The sequence below is a fragment of the Schistocerca nitens genome, chromosome 2, assembly GCF_023898315.1.
Source record: "Schistocerca nitens isolate TAMUIC-IGC-003100 chromosome 2, iqSchNite1.1, whole genome shotgun sequence".
Classification (NCBI taxonomy): domain Eukaryota; kingdom Metazoa; phylum Arthropoda; class Insecta; order Orthoptera; family Acrididae; genus Schistocerca; species Schistocerca nitens.
In genome coordinates this window covers 196,641,922-196,659,920 of record NC_064615.1, presented here as the reverse complement: position 1 = coordinate 196,659,920, position 17,999 = coordinate 196,641,922, and the positions used below count along the sequence as shown (strand labels likewise).

Sequence of the window (17,999 nt, the reverse complement as noted above, 5' to 3'; positions counted from 1 at the left end):
GTCCACCCTCTGGTCCACCGGATTCAGGATTGCCTATGCTTGCTCAACTTGGGGGCGTCTTGGTGGCGTTCCTCTGGATCCCAGGACCCGTTGGTATCTGTGGAAATGAGGCAGCCGATATAGCGGCCAAGGCTGCAGTCCCTCTTCTACGGCCAGCTATTCACACGATTCCCTTCGCCGATCTACGGAATGTTTAATGTTGTTGTGTTGTTCTTTTATTGTATGCACATTGGTCGACACTTCCCCATAGTAAATTGCGGGACGTGAAAGCTCTTCCCTGTGCTTGGACCTCTTCCTCCCGAACACGTCATCGGGAGGAGGTAATTTTAACTAGACTCCGGATAGGGCACTGTCTTTTTAGCCATTGGCATCTTTTAAGCGGCGATCCTCCTCCACTCTGTCCCCACTGCTCTCAGCTGTGGACGGTAAGACACCTTTTACTTGAGTGCCCCTATTTTACTCCGTTACGCGCCCGTCTGCATCTGTCGCCAGAAATATCGTCCATTTTAGCAGATGACACGCGCTCAGCTCTTTTTGGGAACAACCAACCCTCTTCTATAGTGGTTTTTTGAAGCTTTCCTTCTGTTTTTAGTTTCACCAATTTTTTGAGGTTTGTTCCAACTGCTGCTGCTTTCCAGTTTCATTTTTTTACCTTTTCCTAAGTCACAGACGGGGCGCTAATGACTGTAGCAGTTTTGCGCCCTACAAACCATAAAAAAAAAACTGAAAAAAAGAGTAGAAGCCTTGAAAAAAGAAATCTAATGAAAATGAACAAGCCAATCCTAAAATAACAGCTCAAGAAATAAAAGCTCAAAAATAAAAAAAAATATGATTATTGAAAAGGCAAAGGAAGCAGCAGAAGTTTTATATACTGAAATTTTCTAGTTTTAGCTAAGAATCTTACACACTTAGATGTTTACCGTGAAGTTTAACATTTAACATAGATTTTGTACCTTCAGAATCATTATATTGCCTTCAGAAAAATTGTAAATTTTCATTATATTGATGTGATGATAAATATATCTGAAAAATAGTCGTACCCCATTCTATGTGAGAGTTAAATGTTTTTATAGCATTTGATGAATGGTATACTAAAAGTCATACATAATTAAGTTATTCATGCTGACACAAGAATTATTGCATTTAGCTTTCATTTCAAACAGTTTCCAGGCTCACAAAAAAAGTGTTTGTCATTGTACTAGCTTATTTTCAAGAGATCATAAATATAACTAAAGAGGTAATGAAAAAGTCATGGAAAATGCCATGAATTTGATCCACTGAAAATCTGTAGACACCTCGAATGGCCCTGTATCGAAATTGCAGTCACAGTAAATAATATTTTAGCATCCTAAAGCAGATTGACTTCATTTAAAAATTTGATGAAGGCTGTGGACCCAGTCGTCACCAATATTTTAATATAGTTTAATTTTTGCAGGTGTGGGGACTTTCTAATTGCAAGATTAAAGCTGACCACATTGGACACACAGGCTACTTGAATTCAGTCACCATCTCACCAGATGGTTCTCTCTGCGCTTCTGGGGGCAAGGTAGAAAATCCATGAGTCATCTTAAAACTTTGTGTCCTTTTTTTCTCCCCCCCCCCTCTCTCTCTCTCTCTCTCTCTCTCTCTCTCTCTCTCTCTCTCTCTCTCTCTCTCTCTCTCTTTCTCTCTCTTTCCCTCTCTGTGTGTGTGTGTGTGTGTGTGTGTGTGTGTGTTTATTTTATTATACAGTATTACATAATAAATATAAAAACTGATAGTGTGAAATATCCTGCATAATATTTACTTCCAAAAGCTACAGCTATACATTGTTTTCTATCTCTTCAAGCACTTAATTTTGCCAGTTTCTTTTGTAACAGTACCAGAGTTGTGCAGTGTCTGCTTTGCTGGCTCATGTTTTCAGATATTATTCCCATTATTTTCTTCACTCTTTCATAATACTTGGTAATGGCATATATAAAGTTATCTTATAGGGTATTCATAAGTATCTCCAGGGTTTCAAGGAATGAATTCAAAAACTACAAAATTTATGCAAAAAGTAACATATCAGTGGATAGAGCATCGCTGTAAGTTTGTCTGTAATTCACTCCCTGGTGTAGCAGTTAGTTCACCATTAGGGGTAGATGTCAGGACATGGTGGCATATAATGGAGTGATGAACGTGTTTGCTATGATGTCTGCACACACATTAGTTTGGTCTGTTGGTTCCTTCTAACTGATATTTGGTACGAAATAATCACTGAACTGTCATAACTGATTCTCATTTAGTGAGCTCAAGGGCACAGAAAAGGCAAGAGTTGAATTCACAAATGCCCATGTTGAGCTTGTTCAAGTTACAATCCCCTGGGGTTTGTCTATTTTCTGTGTCTTGCAGCTTTTGCACAGTTGTCTACTGAAATCCTGAAGACACTTGTGAATCACCCTGTATTAACTCAAACGAGAAGTCTTTTTGCTTAGAAGAGGAATAAACTTAAGATAATTAGTTCGTAAGAAATTGCTTCAGATGTTTTAATCTTCTTGTGGATTAGCTATTCATCGTAGCACAGGAAAAAAGTTTAGAATGATACTTGCAGTAGTTTCTAGAAGTTTCTCTAACAAATAGTCGTATGGATTTGAAAATTTTCCTACAAAGATCACCTAACTTTATAAATGACAGAAATAACATTTATAATATGGAACCTAAATGTAATTGTGATTTGTAGAAATGGAACTTACGTGTGAATGAAACAGCGAACTTAGTCCATAATTTTGGCAAATGGTATACTTTCTACTTGACATGATACGTTACCTGCTTTCATGCCATTCCCGGATATTTAAATTGTGTAACATAGTACACTCATTCAGCAGAATCTTGTCAAACATTTCACCAAATCCAAAAGAAATTCTGGTCATATACAAAGGCTGTTAGTGGCACCAGAGTTAGTGTCTAGTCCCCAGCAAATGAGACAGGTGCTGAAATTGAGGTTAGCAAACGAAAAGCTTAAATTCTTAATTCAGTTTTGAAATGTTCATTTACAAAGGAAAACCTGCGAGAAATGCCCCGATTTAATCCTCTGCCACTTGAAAAGGTGAATGAAATAAGTATTAGTGTCAGTGATGTTGAGAAACAGCTGAGATTGTTAAAGTGGAACAAAGGTCCAGGCCCTGATGGAATCCCTGCCGATTCTGTACTGAATTTGTGTCAGTGTTAGCCCCTCTTCTAACTATAATCTGTCTAAAACAAAAAACTGTGCCAATTTCTTGGAAAAAGGTGCAGGCCACACCAGTCTACAAGAAGGGTAGCAGAAGTGATGCCCAAAACCACCTTCCAATGCCAACCAGCATGAATTTTGAAAACATCGATCATGTGAAATCCAACTTGTGCTTTTCTCACTTGATATACTGAAAGCTTTGAAGCAAGGTAACCAGGTAGATGCTGTGTTTCTTGATTTCCAAAAAGCATTTGACTCAGTACCACACAAATTCTTATCAAAAATATTATCACATGGGGTATCAAGTTAAATTTGTGACTAGATTGAGGGCTTTTTGGTAAGGAGGACACATGTTATCTTGTATGGAGAGACATCATCAAATGTGGAAGTAACTTCAGGTGTGTTCCAGGGAAGTGTGAAAGTACCATTTGAGAGAAGCTGCATGAATATTCAGTCATATCTTGGTAGGACTTCAATGTGGTGCAGAGTCTGGCAAGTTGCTCTGAATGTTCAGAAATGTAAACTTTCGCGCTTCACAAAACAATGAAACAGTCATAGGATATTATAATATCAGTGAGTTATTGTTGGAATCAGCCAACTCTTACAGATACTTGGGTGTCACACTTTGTAGGGATACGAAATTGAATGAGCACGTAGGTTCAGTTGTCGGTAAAGCAGTTGATAGACTTTGTTCATTTGTAGAACACTGGGAAGTACAATCAGTCTACAAAAAATATTTCTTACAAATCACTCATGTGACCTATCCTAGAATATCACTCAAGTGTGTGGGTGTGTGTGACCCGTACTGGATAGGACTAACAGGATATTGAACATATACAGAGAAGGGCAACATGAGCACAGGTTCGTTTAATCAATGGAATATTGTCACAGAGATGCTGAAGTAACTGAACTGGGCAGACTCTCGAAGACAGGCTTAAACTATCCCAAGAAAGTCTATTAACAAAGTTTCAAGAATCAGCTTTAAATGATTACTCTAGGGATGTACAACCACCCCCTACATATATATCACTCACATAGGGGATTTGAATAATCACTGCATGTACTGAGGCACTCAGTCATTCTTCCCCCACTCCACATGTGATTGAATGGAACACGGAGGAACCCTAATAACTGGTACAATGGGATGTACCATCTGCCATGCACCTCACAGTGGATTGCCGAGTGTAGATGTAGATTCATCGTGTTCCACAGAGGAAAGAAGTATAATGAAGTGATTGAGTTACAAAATATGTCCTTCCTGGGAATGGAATGTGTTAGTCAAGAAAAGTTCTTTTAAAATACAGTACATTTCGCACAAGACATTAAATATGCCTTGCCAAAATAGTGTGTATATTTGACTACGTACCTGACTCTTTTTTTCTGTACTCATGTTAAATCCTTAAGTTTTCGATTTGTCCTTTATAAAGGACATAATTGACTACATGTGTTTTGAAAAAGTTGTCAAGATCCCAACATCTTTCAGTACTCTGGTGTTGGTACTAGACTTGATTACATGCTTCTGTATCCTAAATTCCCCTCCCCCCCCCCCCCAACACACACACACACACACACACACACACACACACACACACACACACACACCTCCAGGAACCCTGGACTATGCCAGTCGTGGGGTGACTTGCATGCCTCAATGACACAGATATCGGTACTGTAGGTGCAACCCCAACAGAGGACTATCTGTTGAGAGGGTAGACAAACGTGTTGTTTGGCAGCAGCCTTTTCAGTAGTTGCAGGGCCAACAGTCTGGATGATGTGACTGATCTACGCTTATAACATCATCCAAATTAGCCTTGCTGTCGTGACGAAGCAAGCTGGGATATTTTTAGTTCTCCTCCTGTTTTGCCATCTGCCTCCTTAAAATTCATTTTTTTTTTTTTTTCATTTTTGAATTAATTTCCGTTAACGTATGCGAGTATAATCTGTATTTTCATAATAGAGAAAGGTTGATCCTCAGTTTTAAAGAATATAACACCAGATGTAATTTTGTGCATAGTTTTATGTATGTAATTAATTTTCTAATTTAGACTATTTCTAGTTAATACTTCCATTGTAGGGTGAAGTCAGTAATTGTTTGAAGAGTCACAGTTGTTTCATAACTTAAATTCTATTGTTGACTTACAAACAAATATAAATTCTGTACTAATTATAAATATTCAGAGGAACAACTAAAAGCATTCTTAAAGGATGTATTTGACTCTATTCGAAAATGTGTTAGCAAAGCCAACCCTTAATTAACTCAAAAGTAATTAACAGTTTTGTCAAAGTATTGTTTATATAACTATATATGTTAATTATAATAGAGGGAAACATTCCACGTGGGAAAAATATATCTAAAAACACAGATGATGTGACTTACCGAACGAAAGTGCTGGCAGGTCGATAGACACACAAACAAACACAAACATACACACAAAATTCAAGCTTTCGCAACAAACTGTTGCCTCATCAGGAAAGAGGGAAGGAGAGGGAAAGACAAAGGATGTGGGTTTTAAGGGAGAGGGTAAGGAGTCATTCCAATCCCAGCAGCGGAAAGACTTACCTTAGGGGGAAAAAAGGGAAAAAAGGACAGGTATACACTCGCGCACATACACACATCCATCCGCACATACACAGACACAAGCAGACATTTGTAAAGGTCTGCTTGTGTCTGTGTATGTGCGGATGGATATGTGTATGTGTGTGAGTGTATACCTGTACTTTTTTCCTTTTTTTTCCCCTAAGGTAAGTCTTTCCGCTCCTGGGATTGGAATGACTCCTTACCCTCTCCCTTAAAACCCACATCCTTTAGTCTTTCCCTCTCCTTCCCTCTTTCCTGATGAGGCAACAGTTTGTTGCGAAAGCTTGAATTTTGTGTGTATGTTTGTGTTTGTTTGTGTGTCTATCGACCTGCCAGCACTTTCGTTCGGTAGGTCACATCATCTGTGTGTGTCTATATATATATATATATATATATATATATATATATATATATATATATATATATATATATATATATTAATTTCATGATTTAAACAAAATTTGGCTTAACCCTTGTAGCAGGAGAAACTGTTAAAAAGAAGGAAGTTTTCGATGTATTCAGTTGATTTAATAAGTTAAGTTTTAATTGTGTTTTCTGTAAATTAAACATCGAACAATGTGTAGTTTCAGTACCTATTATTGTGAGGATATATAAGGGCCCAATTTTTGGTCCTGAGACAGCCAGTCCAAGGCTGAGTTTAAGATGAGAAACCTGTTTTGATTAGAACAATGCTTCAACTTAACTGTGAAATAAGTGTTACACAATTAGGCCATGTGTTAAAACAGTGATAGTGTCTGCTCCATATGTACCTTTCTATTCTTCAAGAACTGTGAACTTTGTTGTTAAGTTTTTACTGCTCATAAATGTTCAATAGTAAAATATTGTAGCAGTATGTGGAGGTTTGCCTGCAAACTGTTAATGAGGCTTATGGAAATTGAAAACAATAGTGCACTGGCCATATATAAATCTTATTATTGGGGGGTTGTGAACAGTGAAAGTAAACTACCGTGAAACGCAACTGCGCACCTGTTGGTCATATTATTTAAAGTAGTCAGTGTTGTACTTCCACACCCCATTTTTCTGCCAATATCACAACGCAGTAAGTCGACACAGAGGACAACAAACGGATAAATAAAGCAGGCAAACCATCACACTGTGCTGGTACTGCAGGTGGCTGAAAGTAAGGGTAAACTATAGTCACAGGTCCTGCCCCAAGGACATGCTGCTCTGTTGTATGGCTAAAGGATGGCATTGTCGTGGGTAAAATATTCCGGGGTCAAGTAGTCCCCCATTTGGATCTCTGGAAGAGGACTACTCACGAGGATGATATCATCAGGAGAAACAAAACTGGTGTTCTACATGTTGAAATGTGGAATACTAAGAGCCCTTAATAGGACAGGTGGGTTTGAAAATTTGAAAAGGGGTAAGGATAATTTGAAGTTGTAAATTGTGGGAATTAATGAAGTTCAGTGGTGGCAGAATGAAAAGGACTTTCAGTTAGGCGAATACAGGGTTGCAAATACAAAATCAAATAGGGGTAATGCAGGACTAGGTTTAATATTGAACAAGGAAACAGGAGTGTGGGTAAGCTGCTGTGAAGATCATAGTGAATGAATTATCATAGTAAAGATAGACACAAAGCCCACACTCACCACAGTAGTAAAAGTTCGTATGCTAACTTGTTCCACAAATGATGAAGACAATGAAAAAAATGTATGATGAGATAACACATTATTCAGATAGTTAAGGGAGATGAAAATTTAAACTGTGGGGGACTGGAATTCGATAATAGGAGAAGGAAGAGGAGAAAAATTAGTTGGTGAATGCAGACTGGGTGAAACGAAAGAAAGGGGGAGCCACCTAGTAGGAAATGAGACCTCCCAAAATGTAAATCTCCAGGTAATCCAAGATGGCAAAATAATTACAAATCCAGAAGAAGTAGCCAATGCTTTTAATACATACTTTGCAAATATTAGTGAAAAATTACTCTCTGACAAAAAATCTTCAAATAAAAATCCTGCTACAACACCATCAAATCAAAATAGAAACTGCAACTCCCGATTTCTTATTCCAACCAACCCTAAGGAAATTATACTATCAATTAGAGTGTTAAAAACAAAATTTTCAACAGGTGTGGATGAGATTCCAGATTGAGTCTTTCCTTCCTGCTTAAAGACAGTGAAACCGAAACCACTGTTCAAAAAGGGTAAGAAAGAAGACATAGCCAATTATAGACCTATTGCCTTGCTATCTACATTTTCGAAAATACTAGAAAAAATTTTTCATAAGAGATTGCTAGATTTTCCAGAAAAGTGCAAAATATTATCCACAACCCAACATGGCTTCCGGAAAGGCCGATCAACAGAAACAGCAATATATGAATTTCTGGGTGAAGTACTCAAAAAAATTGATAGTGGACAAAAAGTAACTGGCATATGCCTTGATCTGTCTAAGGCTTTCGACATCATAGACGACACCCTATTGCTGCAGAAGCTAGAAAGAATTGGTATCAGAGGTATGCCTAACAACTGGCTTAGATCATATCTTACTGACTGCAAGCAAGTAGTAGAAATACATTTTCACAAAGAAAATAAATCAACAAGACGCTATTCTGATTATAAAGCAGTAAAATATGGGAGTACCGCAGGGCTCGGTACTGGGCCCTATATATATATATATATATAAACCAGTACCATAGCACTATGCAGTTTGCAGATGAGACAAGCATATTAGTCAGTGGGAAGACTGCAGAGATACTACAGACAAGACTGTCTGAGGCATTAACAAATGTTGTAAACTGGTTCAACCAAAACAAACTAGTAATAAATAAAACAGTAGCATTAAATTTTCATAATGTCAAGAGAAACACTGAAGAGGATATAAGAATTCAGATGTCAAACATAGATATTGCAAGTGTGCCTAATACAAAATTTCTGGGGGTCTGGCTACAGAATAATGTTAGATGGGAAATTCACATTGACAACATATTAAAGAAGCTAAGTACCACGTGTTATTTAATGAGAGTGCCAGAAAACTGCTGTCGTAAGGACTGTCTAATGACAGTTTACTATTCTAATATACATTCTGTCCTAAAATATGGGATCACTTTCTGGGGTAACTCGCCATCCTGCCTAAAACTCTTCAGGATGCAAAAAAGAATAGTGAGAATCATGGCTGGAATAAAAAGGAACAAACCATGTAGACCATTATTTAAAAGGATGGGGATTCTTCCCCTTCCATGTATTTTCCTATTTGAAAGTGCAATGTTTATAAAGAAATATACAATAACAAATCCTAGTATCCTCCCCAAAAATGAAAATGTTCATCATCATAATACAAGACAGAAAACTGACTTTCATGTACTCCATACAAAAACCAGTTTGTGCCAAAAAGGAACATTACACTATGGAAAAATTATCTACAATAAATTGCCAAGAGAAATTAAAGTAAAGACTGATGTAAAAAATTTTAAAGCAGCATTAAAAGAATATCTGTTGACACATTGCTTTTATAGCGTGGAAGAGTTCCTCCAAAATCCTCGAGAGTCTAAGTGATCATTATGCAAATACTGTACCCATTAATACTGGCCTATAAATACATTCAGATGTAATTCTCAAGTTTCTAATGGGGGTTCAAGTATAAGTTGTATACTGACTTGCCCTGTACATGAAGTAAAATTCTGTGAATGTAATTCTCTAGTGTACATGTCGATTCATAGTGTAGAAGAGTTCCTCAAAAATCCTTAGAGCTTAAGTGAGGACCATGCAAATACTGTAATCGTTAATATTGGCTTATACATGTATTCAGTTGTAAACTTCAAGTATCTAATGTGGTTTAATTATAACTTACACATTGACTTGCCCAGTATATGAAGTGCTGTAAAATTTTGTGAACATAATTTTCTAGTTTCTAAATTGCTTTAATTGTAAGATATACTTTGACCTGTCCAATATCTGATGTGCTGTACTGCACATGTAAGATTTACTGGACCAATAAATACAATACAATACAATACCTGATAGAACTTTGCACAGAGCATAATCAAATCATTCCTAACCCACAGTTTAAGAATCATGAAAGGAGGTTGTGTATGTGAAAGAGACCTGGAGGCACTGGACGGTTTCAGATTTATTGTATAATGGTAAGACAGCTTTTGGAACCAGATTTTAAATTGAAAAATTTCCGGGAACAGGTATGGACTCTGACCACAATTTATTGGTTACAGGGTGTAGGTTAAAAGTAAAGAAATTGCAAAAAGGTAGGAAATTATGGAAGTGGGACTCAGTGAAACTGGACATAGGAATACAGTAGATGATGAATGGGTAGCTTTGAAAGAGGAAACCGTGCAGCATAAAAGGATCAGAGAGGTAAAAAAAGACAAGGCCCAGTAGAAATCCTTGGATTTAACAGGAGATATTGAACATTACTGATGAAGGGAAAAAAAACTAAGACTGGCAGGAAGTACAAAATGGTTAAGCAGGAATGGCTAGAGGATGAATATAAGGATTTAGAAAAGTAAAGAGGTCTTTAGAGAAAAAGAGACAGCTGTATGAATGTAAAATAACTCGGGTGGATAACCAGTAGTGAGCAAAGAAGGGAAGGTTGGAAGGAATATATAGAGAAGCTATACAAAGGAGATCAACTATAAGGCAGTATTATAGAATGGGAAGAGGACATAGATGAAGAGGAGATGGGAAATAAGATACTGCGAGAAAATTGACAGAAGACCTAAGTCGAAACCAGGTCCCTGGAGTAGACGCAAGTCCGTCAGAACTACTGTTAGCCTTGGGAGGGTCAGCCATGCCAAAAAATATTCGATCTAGTGTGAAAGAAATCAGACAGGTGAAATACCCTCAGACTTCGAGAGGAAGGTTGTTGTTGTCGTCTTCAGTCCAGAGACTGGTTTGAAGCAGCTCTCCATGCTACTATATCCTGTGAAAGTTTCTTCATTTCCCACTCCACACACATACTTCCAGAAATGACTCCACATTTTATATCTTCTCTACTTTGACAATCAGTTCTTTTGCTCCCCAAATAGCGAAATGCATTTACTACTTTGTCTCACTTCCTAATCTAATTACCTCAGCGTCACCCGATTTAATTCGACTACATTCCATTATCCTCGTTCTGCTTTTGTTGATGTTCATCTTATAACCTCCTTTCAAGACACTGCCCATTCCATTCAACTGCTCCTCCAGGTCCTTTGCTGTCTGACAGAATTACAATGTCATCGGCGAACCTCAAAGTTTTTATGTCTTCTCCATGGATTTTAATTCCTACTCCAAATTTTTCTTTTGTTTCCTTTACTGCTTGCTCAATATACAGATTGAATAACATCAGGGATAGGCTACAACCCTGTCTCACTCCCTTCACAACCACTGCTTCCCTTTCATGCTTCTTGACTCTTACAATTGCCCTCTGGTTTCTGTACAAATTGTAACTAGCCTTTCGCTCCCTGTATTTTACCCTTGCCACTGTCAGAATGTGAAAAATGGTATTCCAGTCAAAATTGTCAAAAGCTTTCTCTAAGTCTACAAATGCTAGAAACATAGGTTTGCCTTTCATTAACCTATCTTCTAAGATAAGTCACAGGGTCAGTATTCCCTCACGTGTTCAAACATTTCTACGGAATCCAAACTGATCTTCCCCGAGGTCGGCTTCTACTAGTTTTTCCATTCGTCTGTAAAGAATTCGTGTTAGTATTTTGCAGCCGTGACTTATTAAACTGATAGTTCGGTAATTTTCACATCTTTCAACACCTGCTTTCTTTGGGATTGGAATTATTATATTCTTCTTGAAGTCTGGGGGTATTTTGGCTGTCTCATATATCTTCCTTGCCAGATGGTAGAGTTTTGTCAAGGCTGGCTCTCCCAAGGCTATCAGTATTTCTAATGGAATGTTGTCTACTCCTGGGACCTTGTTTCAACTTAGATCTTTCAGTGCTCTGTCAAACTCTGCATGCGGTATTATACCTCCCATTTCATCTTCATCTACATGCTCTTCCATTTCCATAATATTCTCCTCAAGTACATTGCCCTTGTATAGATGCTTTATATACTGCTTCAACCTTTCTGCTTTCTCTTGTTTGCTTAGAACTAGGTTTCCATCTGAGCTCTTGATATTCATGCAAGTGTTTCTCTTTTCTCCAAAGGTCTCCTTAATTTTCCTGTAGGTAGTTTCTATCTTACCCCTAGTGATACATGTCTGTACATCCTTACACTTGTCCTCTAGCCATGCCTGCTTAGCCATTTTGCACTTCCTGTCGATCTCATTTTTGAGACGTTTGTATTCCTTTTTTCCTGCTTCATTTGCTGCATTTTTGTATTTTCTCCTTTCATCAATTAAATTCAGTATTTCTTCAGTTACCCAAGGATTTCTACTAGCCCTCGTCTTTTTATCTACTTGATCCTCTGCTGCCTTAACTATTCCATCTCTCAAAGCTACCCATTCTTCATCTACTGTATTTCTTTACCCCATTCTTGTCAATCGTTCCCTAATGCTCTCCCTGAAACTCTCCACAACCTCTGGTTCTGTCAGTTTATCCAGGTCCCATCTCCTTAAATTCCCACCTTTTTGCAGTTTCTTTGGTTTCAATCTACAATTCATAACGAAGTGTTTGTGGTCAGAGTACACATGTGCCCATCGAAATGTCTTAAAATTTAAAACCTGGTTCCTAAACCTCTTTCCTACCATTATATTATCTGTCTGAAACCTTCCAGTATCTCCAGCCTCTTTCGTGAATACAACCTTCTTTAATGATTCTTGAACCAACTGCTATGATTAAGTTATGCTCTGTGCAAAATTCTACCAGGCAGCTTCGTCTTTCATTTCTTACCCCCATTCCATATTCACCTACTATGTTTCCTTCTCTTCCTTTTCCTACTATTGAATTCCAGTCACCCATGACTATTCAGTTTTCATCTCCCTTCACTATCTGAATAATATCTTTTATCTCATCATACATTTCATCAATCTCCTCATCTGCGGTACTAGTTGACATATAAACTTGTACTGCTGTGGTAGGCATGTTCTTCGTGTCTATCTTGGCCACAATAATGCATTCACTATGCTGTTTGTACTAGCTTACCCACACTCCTGTTTTTTATTCATTATTAAACCTACTCCTGCAGAATCCCTATTTAATTTTGTATTTATAACCCTGTAGTCACCTGACTAGAAGTCTTGTTCCTCCTGTCACCGTAATTCACTAATTCCCCCTATATCTAACTTTTACCTATCTATTTCCCTTTTTAAATGTTCTAACTTACCTGCCTGATTGAGGGATCTGCCCCTTTTCAGGAACCACACATCTGTCTGACCTCTCAACAGATACCCCTCCAAGAGGAATAATTCCAATTCCAAGGAAAGCAGGTACTGACAAATGTGAATATTACCAAATTATCAGTATAATAAGTCAGGGTTGCAAAATACTGGCACGAATTATCGATGGAAGAATGGAAAAACTGGTAGAAGCCAACCTCAGGGCAGATCAGTTTGAATTGTGGAGGAACATAGGAAAAAGCAAGGCAGTACTGACTTCGACTTCTCTTAGCAGATAGGTTAAGGGAAAACTTACATTTATGGCATTTGTAAAACTAAAGAGAGCAGCAATGTTGTCTGGAATACTCCCTTCAAAATTCTCTATGTAAAATGGGAAGAAGACAGGGAACGTAATGCCATTTACAACTTTGGTGCAAACTGGATGGCAGCTATGAGTTCAGGGGAATCATAAAAGGGAAGCAGTTATTGATAAGGGAGGGAGACAGGGTTGTAACCTATCCCAGTGTTTCTCAATCTGTACATTGAACAAGCAGTGAAGGAAACCGAAGGAAAATTTAGAATAGGAATTAAACTCCAGGGGTGAAGAAAAAATTTGAGATTTGCCGATGGCATTGTAATTCTGTAAGAGACAGCAAAAGCCTTTGAAGAGCAGCTGAAAGGAATGGACAGTGTCTTGAAAGTAGGATATCAATGAAAGCAAAACAAGGATAATGGAATGGTATCAGATTAAATAAGGAGATGATGAGGTAATTAAATTAGAAAGTGAGACACTGAAAGTAGTAGTAGATGAGTTTTGCAATTTGATCCAGCAAAGTAGCAGATGATGGGTGAAGTAGATAGGATGTAAAATGTATACTGGCAATGGCAAGAAAAGTGTGTTAGAAGAAAAGCTGTTTAACATCAAATATAGATGTGTTATGAACTCGTTCCTAAAAGTGTTTGTTTTTAGTGTAGTCATGTATGGAAGTGAAGCATGGTTGATAAATAGTTTAGATATGAGAAGAGTCTTTTGAAATGTATTTCTTTAGAAGAATTCTGAAGATAAGATGGATAGGTCACGTAACTAATGAGGTGGTACTGAATAGAAAAATGTAAGTTAATGGAGACGAGTAGGAAAAACAAACCAATAATGTTAGAATACAGCATTAGTAGTGTGCTGCTTCACACAGTCATGTCATTTAAATGTCAAGGCATAATGTTGCAAAGTGATACGAAATGGAACAAGCCTGTAATAATTGTAGAAGGGAAGGTGAATGGTAGACTTCGGGGAGAATTTTGGGAAAGTGTGATTCTTCTGTAAAGGACACAGCAAATAGGACACTAGGGCGACCTATTCTTAAGTACTGCTCAAGTGTCTGAGATCCACATCAGGTCAGGTGAAAGAAAGACGTCAAAGCAATTAATAGGTGGGCTGTTAGATTTGTAACTGACAGGTTTGAACAGCATGCAAGTATTGCAGAGATACTTCAGGGAACTAAAATTGGAATCCCTGGAGGGAAGGCAACATTCTTTATGAGGAACATTTTTGAGAAAATTTAGAGAATTGGCATTTGAAGCTGGCTGCAGAATGATTCTATTGCTGCTGATGTATATTTTCGCAAGGACTGCTCAGATAAGAGAAATCAGAGTTAGTCTGGAGTCATGTAGAGGGTTATTTTCCCTTGGAGACTACACCATTATTATACGCCCTAAATATGTTATGTACAAGGAACTTGCATTGCTCCAAATAAATGACTCAACAAAGTTACCAAATAATGTTTCTCAAAATTTTTCTTCGAATATAATTTTAAAAATTTGTTTTCATATTCTGGGCTATTTACTGAATTATTGCCCTATTTCATATTAGAATTGTAAGGCATTCTTATAGTGTAAGAACAGGAAAACACCACTTAAGTAAAATCACAATATTAAAAAAAAGTGAAACTTTCACTTTAGTCATGACAATAAAAATTTGTTTAGTTTAATTTAAATTTTGGTGAGTTGCATTTAGCCCTTACCAATTTCTCACGGAAAGAGACCTCCGGTCAGCCCTACATCGCAAGGTCCGCGATGTCTAGAGCTCTGAATGGTCTGTCTTGAACACGCCAAATAAGCTCCGCATGGTAAAGTCGTCCACGGCCGTATGGAACTCATCCTTGAGGAGCACACGTAGGGACTCAGTTGTTCTCTGCCGTCTCCGAATTGGACATACGCGGTTGACCCACAGCTATCTCCTTGGCCGTGAGAACCCGCCCAAGTGTCACTGTGATGCAGGGCTGACAGTGGTCCATCTTCTGATGAACTGCCCCCTTTTAGCCCCCTTGCGGCAGTCCTTTAATTTACCAGCTGCACTTCCTTTAATTCTAGGTGACGATGCCTCTAAAGCTGACTCAGTTTTATGTTTTATCCGTGCAGCTGGGTTTCATCACTCTGTCTAGTGTGGGTGCTCTCGCATGATTTCTCAGGCTACACCCACTCCAACCACTTCTAATTGTGACGTGGCTACCAAAATAGTGTCTTTTATGGTAACAAGTTGTGTTGGTACCTCTATCAACGCTTTCCAGCTGGAGGTTCTTCATTTGTAGTTGAGTGGTTGACCTTTTACCTGATCCATCAACCACTGTAGTTTGTTTTACTCTAGTCAACTATTTGCTCTGCTTCTTTTAAGTGTCGTCTATTTTGTGTTATTGCGGTGTTAATTTTAGTTCTGTACCCCTTGGTGTTACCTCCCTCTGGGTGCAGAGGTTACGCATTTACTGTATAGGCCTTTTACAAGAATATCTGTTTGGAACAGGATACTCATGACATCGTTGTTTAGCCCCCATCAAACCCCAAAACCTATATCAGTTGTTTTATCTACTCCAGTTTGCTTTGTGTTGTGCCTACTCAGTGTTTCCGTTCCTTATTTAGAAATGAGTGCAGAGACCAAACTTGGTGTGTCAAAGGATTTGAATAAGACTCACACCACTAGATGGGATCAGTGATCCATATGACTATTACATCAGTTCTGCCTCCCAGGTACGCAGAATATGGTCGTAAGTTCCCAGCCCTGTGAGAGGGAGATGTGGCTCTCCCCCCACCTCCACCCCCACCCCCTCCCCCTCCTCACTGCACCACACTTTTCTTCTCAACTTGCTAATATCCTAGTTCGTTTACATTCATGCACAACTGCCAGAATAACATCAGATACAACATAAGCGCCGTTAGCATGAGAAATAATGGAGCATGCATAAATAATTCGAACTTTCAATTACATTTTGAGAAGCAAATTAATTAAATTACCAACATTTGAAATTGAAAGCATTTTACTTGGCAAACTACATGACTTTGGGAAGATAGCTTCAAAATAATTATAATATTGGAAATCTGTTTGTCACTCCTCCTTGTTTGCAAATAAATTGATCACTGTTGAACTGAAATTTTCAATTTTACACATGAATTACTTTTCACAGGATAGCATTCCCAAGGCACTCAGTTGTTCGTCTTTCATAGAAACATTTTAATTTTCTTGAGCATTGGAAAGCATAAATCAGTTTCTGATGTCGGCAAAGGTATTGTGAGTAGCAATTTCAAAACTTTGAGTGTCTCGAAAGTGTCCCAAAGCCCATCCTCTAGAATCAGCAAAAGAAATGGAATTGTGCCAGAAACAGCTCTCTCTTCAACTTTCTTTTCTGCGGAAGTAAAGATGTGTGTGTTATTTTTATATACTTATTATGTCAAATTAGTTGGCTGCAGTGAGGTGTTCCTGTACTGAAAGCAAAATTTTTTATTAGAAAGGATGGCATCACAAACTTATAAAGCATCTCTTCTTTTATAATCATCAAAAATCCTTTGCTTCTTGGCAGGCACTATTTCATCATTTTCGAAACTAATCTCGTTAATCATGGAGTCAATGCCATTCCTTACATTTTGCATTACTGCTTCAAAGTTCTGAATATATTGTTTTGCTTTAGTCCTTTCAGTTACCCTCTTTTGAAACTGATTCAAAGGTATGTCCATATGAGGCATTATCTTCTTGAAAATGATAGCCAGAAAATGATATTCCTTATCTTAAGGTCTTCTTTTGTGTGAACTAGGTTTCTCAATAGTAGAGAATAGTCTTCTACTCACTGGGTTCAGTGGCTTCCGAGACAGTAATAAGGTCTTCCCTATTTCCATAAACATCCTTTACCACTTGCAAACCGAGCGAGGTGGCGCAGTGGTTAGACACTGGACTCTCATTCGGGAGGACGACGGTTCAATCCCGCGTCCGGCCATCCTGATTTAGGTTTTCCGTGATCTCCCTAAATTGCTCCAGGCAAATGCCAGGATGGTTCCTTTCAAAGGGCAGGGCCGACTTCCTTCCCTAATCCGATGAGACTGATGACCTCGCTGTCTGGTCTCCTTCCCCAAACCGACCAACCAACCAACTACTTGTAAATGCTAATTCCATCTCATTACTGACACACGGGGCAAACTTTTCTAACTAATGCTATCCATTACTTTTGATCTCTGTGGCGAATTTGAAAAGAAAGAAGAAATACCTGAAAGATGTGCTAAAAAGATGGTCATTGCGATAAACAGAGGCTGCTGTAGACATAATAATGTTAAACTGGTGCACAAAACAGTGACTGTTTTTACCATGAAGACGTGGACCAAACAACATTTGTTGAGTGGTTTAGGAACCTTTTAAAACAGTTTCTGTCTCTACCACCGTTGTAATGGGCAGTGCTCCGTATCTTTCAGTGATTCTGAACAGAGCCTGAACCACAGATGATTGTAAAGAACTTACGGTGCAGTTTAAGTTAAAATGAACAGTCGAGGTAGCAATAATATTTGTTCATTAACCGGTTTCGGATTATGTGCATGCAATCTTCAGAATTTTTGGCCCCCTGTTACTGGTGCTGGCAGCTCTGCGGATTTTTCGTGATACGATCGTGGTATTGCAAGAAATCAGAGGAGCCGCCAGCACCAGCCATAGGGGACCAAAAATTCTGAAGGTGGCTTGTACACAAGCCGAAACTGGTTAAT

The 17,999-nt window shown here is 38.3% G+C and overlaps 1 protein-coding gene across 1 annotated transcript in view; it reads left to right on the top strand.

Moving 5' to 3' along the window:
- Positions 1-17,999, top strand: part of LOC126234320 (guanine nucleotide-binding protein subunit beta-2-like 1) — an 84,090-nt gene that overhangs the window by 49,896 nt on the left and 16,195 nt on the right. The window contains exon 5 of the mRNA XM_049943005.1: positions 1,436-1,546. Coding sequence (XP_049798962.1) covers positions 1,436-1,546 — 111 coding nt within the window. The remainder of the gene's footprint in view (positions 1-1,435; positions 1,547-17,999) is intronic.